General features: G+C 29.4%; 1 protein-coding gene across 1 annotated transcript; it reads left to right on the top strand.

Annotated features, from left to right (window-relative positions):
• Positions 1–7,800: 7,800 nt before the first annotated feature.
• Positions 7,801–13,485, top strand: LOC111028261 (late secretory pathway protein AVL9 homolog). Its single transcript, XM_022306827.1, has 10 exons — positions 7,801–8,240; positions 8,671–8,877; positions 8,935–9,169; positions 9,232–9,421; positions 9,480–9,756; positions 9,821–9,955; positions 10,025–10,247; positions 10,369–10,540; positions 12,296–12,384; positions 12,456–13,485. The coding sequence occupies exons 1-10, from the start codon at positions 8,178–8,180 to the stop codon at positions 12,563–12,565; spliced, it is 1,701 nt and encodes a 566-aa protein (XP_022162519.1). The 5' UTR covers positions 7,801–8,177; the 3' UTR covers positions 12,566–13,485.
• Positions 13,486–14,079: the final 594 nt, after the last annotated feature.

Raw genomic sequence — 14,079 nt, 5'->3', positions numbered from 1 at the left:
GAGTTATCATGAATCGTAATACTTAAAGTTAAAATTCGAATCCATAAATTATTAACTTTATGTAAAACTAAAAGAAGATACTATAAAATAAGCAATGGCACAGGTAATAATTTACGTCATATTTGGTAAATATCCTAGCATTTATTTCCCTGCTGGATACAACTATTTGCATATCGTCTAGATAGTGGATCAGTTCTGACACATCGTAGCTCTGAGTAAAAAATAATATTAAGTGCCATTAAATTATTACACTTGTGTGTCTCGAATTACCATGATGTGTGTTACCAGTTGGCAGTTCGTCATATTGTACGTGTTTGACGGATAAATATATGAAATTATTATGGCATTATGACGTGATGGTAAAAATCACAGATAAGAAACACAATATTGTGAAGGTATACTCAATCTCAATTTACATGATATAGGTTAATAATAGTTGATTTTTCAAAAACTATTGTGTTTTTAAATATGTCGCCATTTTTATGTATTCGAATTAGGGTGTCGTAGTAAAAAAAATAACACCATGTGTCTTCGTCATACAAAAATACAACATAGCAAAAACTGTTTTGCGCGGGGTAGAACCACTAAAGCTGTACAGTGATAGACGATAGTTAAGAGTTTAAGACTCCAAATTATTGTTGTACAATAAAGTTGAGACATACAGTCAGTGACGCAATCAGGAGAGATTAGAACTCCCCCCCCCACCAAATTATTTTCTATTTGCTTTATTGCATAGTCGCATAGAGTTTAAAAAGAGCCTATATTATTGAGGATATTCCTCTAAATTCTCACAATTTTTCCACGAAGTTTCGAGTACAACTATTCCCATGGCAATAAATTAATAATATATATGATACTAGGTTAATATAAGAAAAATTAGATATTGAATATATTATAATATCCCAAGTAAAGTTATTCGCTTTATCTTTAGCGAGCTTTGTATGGATTCAATGTCAGAGATTCATTAATGATCACAAAGCATATAAAATCAAACTTACCTAAGTACTATGTCATACTATATTATGATACTTTTATACTGACAAGATTAATATCTTCTACCCGCTTCGATGACCTCGGTTGGGGCTAATAATAATTAGCATGGCGTATAGTAGTCCGGCGATTATATTTTATACATTTGAATGTAGGTACAAAATAATAAAATAAACCATTGAGTTCGTCTGTGTTCATTGAGTGTAATTACTAACTTGGCGGCTTACTGCATAATTAATGTACTACTCGTATTTTTTTCTACACATTTTTAGCGCTCTTAAAAAGAAATTACTAGTATAGGTTTTTTAAAAATGTATCTTCTACAGTTTTTTTTTTGTTTAGCTTCGAAACCCATTAAGACAATTTATTAACAGCGTATGTCAGTATAAATCCCCGATCGTATAATTTGTGAAATAAACACAATCATCTCAATAGTTCAAACTTCTGACGCTTCTGGTGTTTCTATAGTATACTACATCTGTGAATATTTTGACCTATGGGGACGAGCATCGAAACCACTACTTATAGCGAGAGCTGCCCACGAGAAATGCAATGTGTTTTGAAGTTTGTCTCTGCTAGCTTTGTTGATCGAAACTGCAAACGCCAGCTTCGGGGGAAATTTGAGACGCTTGAACTGAAAGGGTAGGCAGTTTGTGTTATTATAGAGTACACGCGGTGTGTTTAAGGACATATTATTCTCCTTTAAGCGTCAATAGCGCTGCAGGGGCGCCAACTTTGAGATCGAGACGAAGCCATCGGAAGTTGATCCAAGTTTGAAGTTTTGTCTAAATAAGACATTTTACTGTATACTTCACAATAAAGATACAACAATCATTACTTTACTTCCTCTTAAATTGTACCCTTAGTCCATCAAATATACCCATATATATTTATTATTTTCACATATATTTAATGAATCAGTTCTTAGATTTATTGTTATTTTTTGTCGAACGCAATTTATCTCTATATATTTTTTCTTCTAATAATTATTATCAATTTTAAATATTATTAGTTATTATTTATTAGTTAGTATACGGCTACTACGGTGTAATCACACTTTTACACTTTTATCTTATAAGCGTGGTATAAATTTGTTGTGATAAATAGGTACATACTAATACACCTATATGTGGCCTTGATAATAATTACCTAACCCGTAACCTGTAACCCTAATTATACCAAAGTAACAATGTATTTCAAAACAATTCAATACTTCATTTACTAGATGATTTTAGTTTTTTAATTTCTAATATCAATATACATTTTTATTATTTGCTGATTTTTGGTAAATATTAAATAAAAATACATTTCTTACATAAAAAAGTTTTTAAAAATATCAATACTTGATAAATAGGATAAATTTAAATCAATTTTCAATTTTCAATCAACAAAAATAATATTTAATTGATTAATGAATACTCATTTTGACAATAATGACAAAATGATCAACGATAACAGTAAGTCGAACATTTTATAATTTAATTAATCTTGTATAAATTATATTATAATTGTTGATAATTAAAAGCTAACATACCACATATACACAGTATAGACTATAGATCATGTGAAGTCGTCGGATTTCGTCTTATTCTCGAGTATACGATTTGCTACTTTACCTTAATCGATCATACCTAGTTCGGAAGAACGCCATTGAAATTCGAGTGTATATTTTGCTCTGCCTATAAGCCGTTTGGAGTTAAGAACACATAATAAATATAGCACTGGTTACTAACACTTATAGCCTTAGGAACGTATGATCGTATGATCGTATGATCCTTTTATAATTGTTATTGTAGAAATTATACTTCAGTACTTTTACTAAAGTCATTCACTCATTCACAATTCGCTTTAACTGTCATATTACGCACTGTATACCAGTGATATTATAATACTAGAAATATTCGTGTATATACGCCTTTTTCATACAAATGGCAAAAATGGCAAAAACCTTATTATTAAGACAAACACAAATTAATATTTTTTGACAATCACTTGTTATTTACTATAAATCCCATCTAAAAATAGAAAATAATCAATGACTAATAGTTTTTTTTTTTATACAGAATATGCTAATAGATATATCCGCGTATATCGCCGTACATTTGTAGACTCGACATTTTAACTAAAAACTAAATTAGTGAAGAGAACCCCCAATATACCACTGCAGTATTATAATATTAATGATATTAAGAACAAAATTATAAGTGAAAGAAAAATAATGTTAGGTTTAGGCGTTAAGCCGGTTTAGTTTAGTTACAACTGTGCAAGTTTACTGTCTTGCAATTGTGTAAACTGTAAAGGTATTATAATAGTACCGAAGATAAAATAAATATATGTTATTTTAGGAATTACTAAATCAACAAACTATACTACTATGTACTTGTTTTAATATTTTCTTAAAAATCATTTGTATACTATTTTAATTGTTTTTTTTATGGACTTATGGTATAAATATAATAATTATTTTAATTAATATAATCGATCTTCTATAGGTACCTAAAATCCGTATTGAATATGGAACAAATCGTATGTTATATTATTATATGGTTTATGCAAAAACATTAATATAATCAGATCAATATTATGTCTTATGTCTCCACATAACTATCTTGTTTAAAATAGTGTTAAATAGTTGATCCTATAATAGTATAATGTATACACTATACAGGATCCCAATCAATTTCATTTATATTCATTACGAGAAAAGTATCCGACTTAGTGCATTTGTTCTCATTATATTCTTAATGTCTTACGATATACAACCAACTTCAATAGATCTCTAGAGACTTTTCTTAATGATAAACTTGTCAAAGTGGTATTCTACTAAGTCCTTTTGTCAAAAAAAGCTTTCTATTTCAACTCCTTCCATAACTTTTCGATTTGGTTCTTTCATTCTGTCAATACTCATTCTATCATTGGAATTTAAAAGCCTTTTAAAGCATTCTCTTTTTGCTGTTTTATATTTTGAAATCAACTATTTTATCAGTATCAGACGTGTTCTACCTTTTCATAAGTATAGTTTTAATCAAATTAAAAATATATAGGTACTCGTAATAATCATTAATATCACTTGTAGAAAAATTAATATTTTTAATTGACTGAACAGAAATTGTATACATAATTGTACATAAATATTTAAAATAAACATGAATGTTATATATATATTATAATTTTTACGAACAATTTATTATAAGTGATAAATATTTAAGTTCCAAGTCAGATATAATTATATGATGAGACTTTAAATTCCAATCACTCAAATATATCTATTGTCTATAATACCTTTTTAAAGTACTATATACAATATTCTTCAAATAAAAGTTATATATTCGATCCAATCAGACCAATCACATTTTAAATTGATGAAAGTAATATTTTCGAATTAATTTGTTCCTTCGTGTGTAAATAGTCTGATTATAAACCAAAATTCTAAATATTATCAAATGATCTTTGAAATGTATGTGCAGAATATGAAGCAAATAATATATATCACGTGTTTTCTCATCCATTAGAGAAAATCTAATAACGTGTTTTGTATTTACATAGCCTGTAGTTTTAGTGTGCTTGAAACTGACCGTTCGCCATTTTGTTTTTATTTATTTGGAGTTTGTATACCTACTTGAAACACTAAAACCCATTAAGTCACTGAACGTTTCTTAAACTTAATTTCTCAATCCAAATACAATTACTGACTCTGGGAGACGTAAACCACAGAAAATATCATGACGCCGCTTTGACGAGCTATTCACGACTCGGAAATCGTCTCTGTCTTGTCGACATAACACAATTTAAAGTACATCATCGCGCGAGTAAAATAACTGTTATTTTATAACGGCGGTCACATTGTAATATTATAATGGAGACTTTTTCCTTGATAAATAATGATGTTATACAAATAAAATGTATGGTATGTAAAGTTTATTTTTAACCTTTAAATAAATTTAGATAATTTTGTTAGTGAATAGAATACCAGCTAACATTGATATTTGATATACATATATTTGGATACATTTTAATCGTATACGATATACTGAGCAAATTGAGTTATGATATGGTCTTTCAAGCGGGCGCAACTCTTTTCGCGGCCTATAATAATGACTTACCTCTTTTTAAACAAATATGATGAAGTAGTTTCCTCTTTTCACCAATAAATAATTGCTCTATTTTCACCCAGGGCTTCACATACATTATTTTGGGAAACATTGTCTCGAAGTTAAATCACAGAACTCTACGTAGTTACGCATACGATGATGTATCATATTATCATGTGTATTGTATATTTGTAGGCATGTGACATGCTTGACATATTTATATTTTATATTTTGTGTCGAATAAACAAATAAATAGATATTTTTTTAAATTATCAATGTCTTATACATATAATATGATATATCAATATAATTATAATATTAATAATAATTCACGATTATTTTCTTTCGTTTGCTAGCTTAAGATAATAATAGAAAATGGATTCATTAATTGATCATCGAATGTATAAACTATTACGCCTACCAAGTATGATTATATATTTCCAATCTCGTCATCATATTTCCACCACAATAATCCCAATCCAACGTAATTTTTTTACATAACATTTTTTTTTTATTGAAGAAATTTAAAGTAATTTTAATAATATTATTTTAATTGGTTTTTTTTTTTTTGAATCAATAATATTGAACTTATAGCTAGGGTTTTCGAGGATTTTTAGTGGCTAATCCTTCACAAAATTACAACACAGTTCAATTCCTCAATGTTTTTCTGTGGCATTTCCTCTCCTGCCACGAATGCCTGTACGCGCCTATATGGTTTTTCCTTGTATTCAATAACCTGTGGTAAATTCCATATAAGTGTTAAACAAACTATACATTTGGAAACATTATAATAACCCACGGATTTCTCATGTCAAAAGATGAACCTCCCACCTTCGATGCAAGCGGCACACAGATCACAGTCAAACACATCATATCAGAATATCATCTGTACGAACAGGAACGAACAAATCTCATTCTGACTGAAACTCTCAATGAAATCATTGGATTAAATCCTGATCGAAACATGACAATTCTTAAATGTTTAAAACTAACCAACCTATTATAGACAAAATATAATTGTAAATATTAAATTAATGTAGCATTATGAAAGCTCCACAATAATTGTAAATGGTAATGAAGGCTCTTAACTAATGGCCCTTGCTGCCGAGTTGTATATTTTAAGATCATAAGATTTCAAATTACTTTATTATACCAATGCTTATTTTTTTTCGAGTTATAATTATGTATAATAATCTAGGTATGCGCCATGCACGCATCATAATATGTTGTGGGTAGTATGAGTGGTTTTTCAAATCGATCCCCGCCCTCTCCCCTAGCACACGTCTAAATTACTACCCTGGGACGTCCTTTCGCATGCTGCTGCAATATCATATTATATACATTATACCTACCCAAACTATTCGCGATGATTCGGGTTATTTTAAATGTTCAACCAACACATATTAAATATCGCGTTGAAAATCGTCGTCTTCCTGGGGGAGGAGTGTACGAAGACATAAATAAGTAAGTATCGTACTCGCTGCTGAATCTCCGGAGGCACATAGATACCGACTTTACGGCCATTATCGCGTGGTATACCTTATAATACTTATATATTATGTCGTGTGCGTGGTAGTGTGTGTATCATACGTGTGTAGACGACCGCGCGTCGTGTCCGGTCTTACACTCGCTGGCGGCGCAAGTATAAACTACAAATAGTAGTAAGCTTTTCGTTGTTTGTACCCTGCAGTAAAACAAATAAATATGTTTTATATATAACAACGCGTTTCCGCGTCATACCTTTTAATTGTACGCCGCGTCCGAAAGGCATTATACAGTAGCAGCAGCAGGCAGATTTAGGAGTGCACCGCACTATTTCTTGCACATATATGATATACCGGCAATGTGTAGGACCAAACTGTTTTATATATACCTACATCATATACATCATCATATTAAATTGATATAATATATTCGTATATCACGAGTTATAGATACTCGCAGAGGAAAAATTTGGAGGGACTTGGGTAGTTGGGTGCGGTGTGCTCAGCACCCTTTGTTTTCAAATCAGCACCACCATAATATTAAAACCATTTATGATGGATTGATGGTTAATAAATTCTTCTTTGTATAATTATTTTCAATTAGGAAATTATAATAAGCTAAAAGTACCGACTTTTATGAAGCATAAAGTAAATAAGTAATAGTCCTAAAGAAAATATGATTATTGTTTCTATTATGTTTACTTAAAAAAATATTTTTAAACATGCTTTTTACAGTTTTCACTAACATTAAATATTTCGTGGTATAAGTCATCATTATACAGTTTAAATTGTGGACAAACGTACCGATGCTAGTGTTAATTGGTGGAAAACACAAGAGATTTACATGTACATTTTAATTTATAATATGGGATACGATTATACGAATATTAAGGCTGTATACTAGTATTGAAAGATAAATAGTAGCCAGCGTAGGTGGCAAAGAACGCTGTGGTTGCGACAATGTAATAATATTAAAAGTACACGCATGGGACGCTCAAAAGATTCAAGACATCACAATACCTTTTTCCATTGTTTGCCACTTTAAGGCCTGATTAGTAATTGGACTCAAATCACCATGATTCTCCTTCACCATCTACGCGCTTCAACGGCGGGAAACGCATGCGCGGAAACCCACATTGTATTTACTACGTGAATTGTTCTGTGGCAGAACGCACAGTTTTTTCTTTTGTTATCAATGCGCTCTTATCAAATCGATAATAACATTTCACACATTCAGCGACAATAATAATAATAATAATAGTAATAATAATTGTTATCATCGATCGACGACTAAACACATAACTACAAGAGTTCGCAGTTTTATGAAAACATATTTTTCTACGTGTTGTCGGTTGGTCCGCTTTGAGTTAGAACAGACGTTACTCACGTTGGTGACGACCATACTGCCATCGTTATTACGTCTCTGTCAAAATAAAAGTAAAATAGTACACATAAACCACAACGATAATCGATAGGAATGTCCGTCGAAAAATGATGATTCCTTCCAAACAGTTGTAAATAAATTAATCAAATGAGTACGTCGTATGCATACACGGTGGTCGATATGTTTACACGTTCAAACTGCTAATAGTATTGTACCACATTTATCGTCATGACAGAAAATCCAATTCTACACGTTTTAGTGGTTGGGTTCCATCATAAAAAAGGATGTCAGGTATGTTTCAAACACTATCCACTTGTTTAATGGTTTTATTTCATACGTTTGTCAACAGTATGTCCCAATTAATTTTGACATACAATTCGAATGTTGCAGTGCCGAAAAGATTTATCCTTATACTGTTTTCACTAAACAATATTATATATACAGCTAAATAAGTATAATGTGTGGCGAGTGTTTTTTGGATTAAATTTGTACCATGTCATAATATTGTTAATATTTTCTTATGAGCAACTTAATTAATCTTAAAAAATGTTGGCATCTGCCAAAATTAAATAATTTCTCATCTCAAATTAATTTGGGTTATTCAATATATATAATGTATGTATAGGTTTAACAAATAAACGTAATTTTTTGATAGAAAAATAATTGTAAAATTTGTTCAAAAATACTGTTTAGTTAATACCTAGTTTATTTTTATGTTTAGGTAGAATATGCTTATCCACCATTTATTGAAGACACCACTGGTGTTTCTGCCGAATGTCCAGCTGCTTGGAAACATTTGCCGTATTTAGCATTACCCGATGGATCACACAACTTTGATGAAGACACTGCATACTTCCATTTACCTAGTCAACAAGATCCGAATGAAACAATTTATGGGATTTCATGTTACAGACAAATACCATTAGAAGTAAATGACTAAACAATTTTGACTATTGAGTAGCTTAAAATATTTTTATTTTTAAAGAAAATTATTAACCGAACTCCTGATATGACTAGAAGTACAATCCAAAAATCAGTATGTGTACTTAGTACATTACCGTTATATGGGCATATTCAAGTTAAGATGTCTCTAATTACACATGCATATTTTGAAGAAGGTGATTTTAGTAAAATATCACTGTTACATGACACTTATCACCACCTCAATGCCTGTTTGTCTAGTATAGACAATATTAGCACCAGTCCTCATCTTTTTGTTGGTTTGTATTTGTTTGTTGCCTTTTAAAAATCATTTATCACTACAGATTATCATTTTTTATAGGTCTATCTGCAGTTGAACTTGTGACAAGGTTTAGACATAAAGTATTGCTGTTATTTAAATTGATGTTGTTAGAAAACAAAGTACTATTTTTCTACTCTCCAGTTCGTCCACTATGTTCTACAATATTGACCTTATTATCTCTTCACCCTGGACTTATTGAAAATGGGCTCAATAAATCTGCTAATATCAAGTAACTAAATTTTATTATCACGCATACAACTGACAATTAAATATATGATTTTTCTTAGTCTTAGTAGTGATATCCGACCCTCAACTGAAAACAAACATGAAGTTATTGTTTCGAATATAAGCACGGAAACAGAAGATAATGATCACAGTATAGTTAGTCAAAAATCAAATGAAGTTATTGATGAAGACATAGTTCCTAACAATACCTTTGTTTCAAACATTCCTAGAGATCCTAGTATTGATTCGTTGGATGAAGCTGCTATGCAGTATAATATGATTAGTATCGCCCAAATCAATTCTGAAGATTGTGGAGTTCCTATGTCTATTTTTGATAATGTTCGTTTGCATAATTTAATATTTTCCATGAAAAAAAATTATTTAAAATAATTAAATGTTTTAGGGTAATTTATGTCAACCATATTCTTGTCTGTCATACATGGATATTTTAACAGATCCAAATGTTCGAGGTTATGTAATCGGAGCATCAAATATATTGTTCAAACAAAAGAAGAATTTAGCTGATGTTATCGTTGAGGTAAAGTGTTTTATTATTTGAGTTGACTAATAACATATAATATATATCCATAAAACATATTTATTTTAGATTGATGAAGGAAAAGTAGAAATAGAAAATATTGAGCTTAAAAGACATTTACATTTAACTACAGAAGACCTTCGTTTTGCTGATTATCTTGTTAGACATGTTGTCCAACCAGATAAAGAAGACGTATTTTTGGATGGAGTAGGATGGGAAGGTGGAGATGAATGGATTAGAGCACAATTTAAGGCTTATCTGTTATCATTATTAAGAACTTCACTATTAAGTGGTCAGTAGCATTTTTATACTTAATTATTGTATTCTTGTTTTCTAATAGCTAGTTTTGAAGTAATTTATATGTACCGTATTGTAACTTATAATATACAATTTATTTATTTTAATTATAATAGAAGGAGCACCTGAATTAAATCACTTTAATCCAACTTTCATATCCGCCTGGCAACAAACAAAAAATTACCAAATTTGGTTAAGCCAAGAGCACCAAGCAATTATGGCACTTGAACCTTGTCATCCATTTGCTGGTCAGTTGTCTGTAGCCGATATGAAACTAAGAATATCACAGTATGTACATTTCTTATTGAAAATTAAATGTTTAGATATAGGTGTATTGATTTATTCTTTATAGAAAAATATTCATTATTGATTCCAAAACTAAGCATTTTGAGAAAAAAATGTTATATAAATTTGAGTTGTGGCAAAATACATTTTTACTATATTTATCTTTTTTTTTAAGTTTTTTTTTTTTACTATGCATTGAATGACTAGGACAATGTGTATTTTTAATTTCTTATCCCAAAGCAAAATATTTTTTGAAGTATTTTAAGTAGAGTTTCACAAGGATATAATTGTGAGTGTAGTGATTCCAGTACTATACTCATTTAAGCTTAAAATACTTGTATTAATTAACTATGAATTTAAAATATTATTTATTTTATTGAAATGGTACAGCTTACAAAATTTAATATCGAGTTAGGAATATGAAATGAAAAAATAAGTCTTAAGCAGCAATAAAAAAACATTAAAAAATAATAAAAATATAGGTAATTGTTTTAAATTATAGGCTTGTAACAACTCAAAATTATATAAGTAAAAAGATTTCAAAATGTTGATAGTTTTTGAAATAATAAGTGATCTTTTTTTAAATAAATCATCCTGTTTAACTAACTAACTAACTAACTGAGTACATGTTCTTATTTGATAAATGAAATTATAATAATAGCAGTTAAATTATTATTTATTTTTAATGTTTTCAAAATAGCTCTATATTAATAATTCATGAAGATTTTTCTAACTGGTAATAATTTTACAAATGTTTGCCAAGCAGACTGCCTGTATGCATTACTAAATTTTTAATTTGGATAGTAGAGGGTTAGGTTGGAGGACAACAGAGAATAAGATAAATAAGCTGTAAATGTACTCCAGGCGGAATAAGAACGTACCTCATCGCGCAGGCGGCAACCGGTTCCCCCCATCGCCACGTCGTTTAGCCAAATTTTTTCAGCCAATTAGAGCCAACCGGCGCTCTACAAACCTGTTATGGTCCGCCGCCCGGGTACGTTCTTATTCCGACCGGAGTATAGAGATTATTAAAGGAAATATGAAATTATCTGATGTGATATCCCATATATACATAAGCTTCAATATTATGTGACATGCAATAGGCTTATAATCAATAGAAAGTATTGGTGGTGGTGTGTGGGACTATAAATAATATATCATAGTAGACAACCTCATTATATTGGATACAAGTGAGCAAATATTAAATAAAAAGATACTTATTATCAGGCAATAAGTCAATGCAAAGTATTAAAACAGAATGGTCCAACCTTTTGTTGTTTGAAGGCCAATTTACACGCTAATAAATACTAAAGGGGCCTCCAAAAGAAAAAATATTATAATAAAATAATATAATACACAAGTTATCATAATATATATAAAAAAAATAGAATACAAATAGATTAGTACTGGCGCCGTGCGCCGCCTTAGTTTTTTTAATTTATCACACTTAATACACTAAAATTATTAAATATATGTGTTCTAAGGAGGGCCAAAAAAAAAGTCCTGGAGTGCCACATTTGGCCCTCATCTTTGGGTTGGACCATAATTAAACATCATTAAACAGCTTATTTTTTTTTAGAATTTATTCCAAACAATAACATTTATTATGCTTACAATTTGTATCATAATTTAACTATAGAAAATATAATTTACTTAATTTTTTGGCTGCTAGAAAAACTATATACTATCTGCAATTCCACAAGCTAACTAACTAAAAAAATTATACTTAAAGCAAGTCATGCTATATTATGTTAATAGTACAATGCAGAGCAGTAGAAGTGGTCGAAAGTTAAACCAAGCAGTCCAAAATACAAGTAGAGCAGTTGCATCCACGGGTAAAGTTGTTGGTATGTGTAATTAATAATAATATTAATCATCATGGATTTTGTAATAATAACATAGTAATTATTTGAAATAGGAGGTGCTATTTCACAAGCTAGAGGTGCTGTAACCAATTGGTGGAGTAACTTAACTACAACTCAAGATCTAGAAGATGAGAAAAATACACCTGTTATTCAGGATGTTTAACACTGAATTATATACTGCTTTACTCTACCGTTTTTTCTGAATTTGTTCAGTTATACCATTTTATATTTTATTTTATTTTTTGTATTATTGTATGATTAAATCTTTATTTAGGTTAAGTAAATTATTTTAAATGTGTCTATATTTGACATTGACAACTATGGACCTAGGGCTTGTGCACTATAAATATTATAAAAAGTTATTATTGTTTCAAGTGACATTTGCTTATTTTACAACATACTACCAATAGTCCAATCAACAATGTGTTTAAACATGTCTGTTTATTTCTGATCTTAGTATTTATATTGATACTCTCGTGTTTGTTTAAAATGTTTATTAATGACTAACAAATTCATACAACATTGCCCTAGGTCTATTTTTAAATAGTTATGTATACTTCTTACTATTTAGAGCTACCCAAAATAACTGGATATTAATATTCATACTACATACCTCTTTTTAATTGATAAAAGTTTTAATTTGACATAAATCTTTTATAAAACACCATATTATGTTATTCGCAAATTATTCGTATAGAAATTACTATGCAGACAATTTTGAAATGTCCCTAACTTTAAACTTCTTAGAATCTCCTAGTTAAGAGTACATCAACTGTGATGATTGTTTAGAAATTGTAAGTTACATTTTTTTACTTATCCACACCAAGTACATTTTGTTATATTTTACAAGAATATGTTGGAACAATTAAAGTATTGATACATTATGTCCTATATTTACTTCCAAATAAATTTAAATTTAAATCATAATATCTAAAAATCTATCTAATATCAAAAATAAAATATCACAGTTGATAAACTATTTCACTATATTTTTTGTAATCATGACTATTGACAAGTATTTTAACACTTGTAAGCTAATATGGTGGATGTTTTATTGTGGTCACCAGATAATAACAAAACAATCATATTATATGAGTGTGGAAAACTTAATCCCAAACAACATAATTTTCTTATCGATTAAACTAGAATATACATGAAAATTACATCTATCAAAACACCAATGTGATCACATTAAAGGACCCACTTTAATAGATTCAAACATTTGTTATTTTAAATCGCAGTGTATTTATAATTATTGGACAATTCACTATTTAACTACGCTTCATTAAATGTTAAACTATTAAGAGTTCAACATAAATATTTCATCTAAACAGACATAAGTCTGCATGCTAAATTACTTTTCAATTAATAACGTGGCCTATCCAATTGAATTATTATATAATACATTTTATATTAAATCCATTTTGTAAATTATTAATTGGATAACACCACAATGACAAGTGATTTAATCTACACTCTTGTCATTGCATATAAATGTGGCAACACAAATTTAAAAGAAACAACAATTATTAATGTGTTTGTTTTTTGGCACAATATTTCGATTCTTAATCTACAACATTCTAGCATCCTGCGATTTTTAATTTACAGTACCTACCTATTTACTATTTAGTTAAATTAATAGTAAAACTAGATATACAATGTGATAGTTATTTTTGT

The sequence above is a fragment of the Myzus persicae genome, unplaced genomic scaffold (genome assembly GCF_001856785.1).
Source record: "Myzus persicae strain clone G006 unplaced genomic scaffold, MPER_G0061.0, whole genome shotgun sequence".
Taxonomy (NCBI): domain Eukaryota; kingdom Metazoa; phylum Arthropoda; class Insecta; order Hemiptera; family Aphididae; genus Myzus; species Myzus persicae.
The sequence above is the reverse complement of the archived record's forward strand: the minus strand, read 5'-3'. Positions and strand labels throughout refer to the sequence as shown.

Excerpts from the sequence above, each read along its gene's own strand:
- LOC111028261 (XM_022306827.1), top strand. The coding sequence starts at position 8,178 with ATGACAGAAAATCCAATTCTACACGTTTTAGTGGTTGGGTTCCATCAT. Across the intron at positions 8,241-8,670 it reads ATCATAAAAAAGGATGTCAG|GTAGAATATGCTTATCCACC; the intron begins GTATGTTTCAAA and ends TTTTATGTTTAG. Across the intron at positions 10,248-10,368 it reads AAGAACTTCACTATTAAGTG|AAGGAGCACCTGAATTAAAT; the intron begins GTCAGTAGCATT and ends TAATTATAATAG.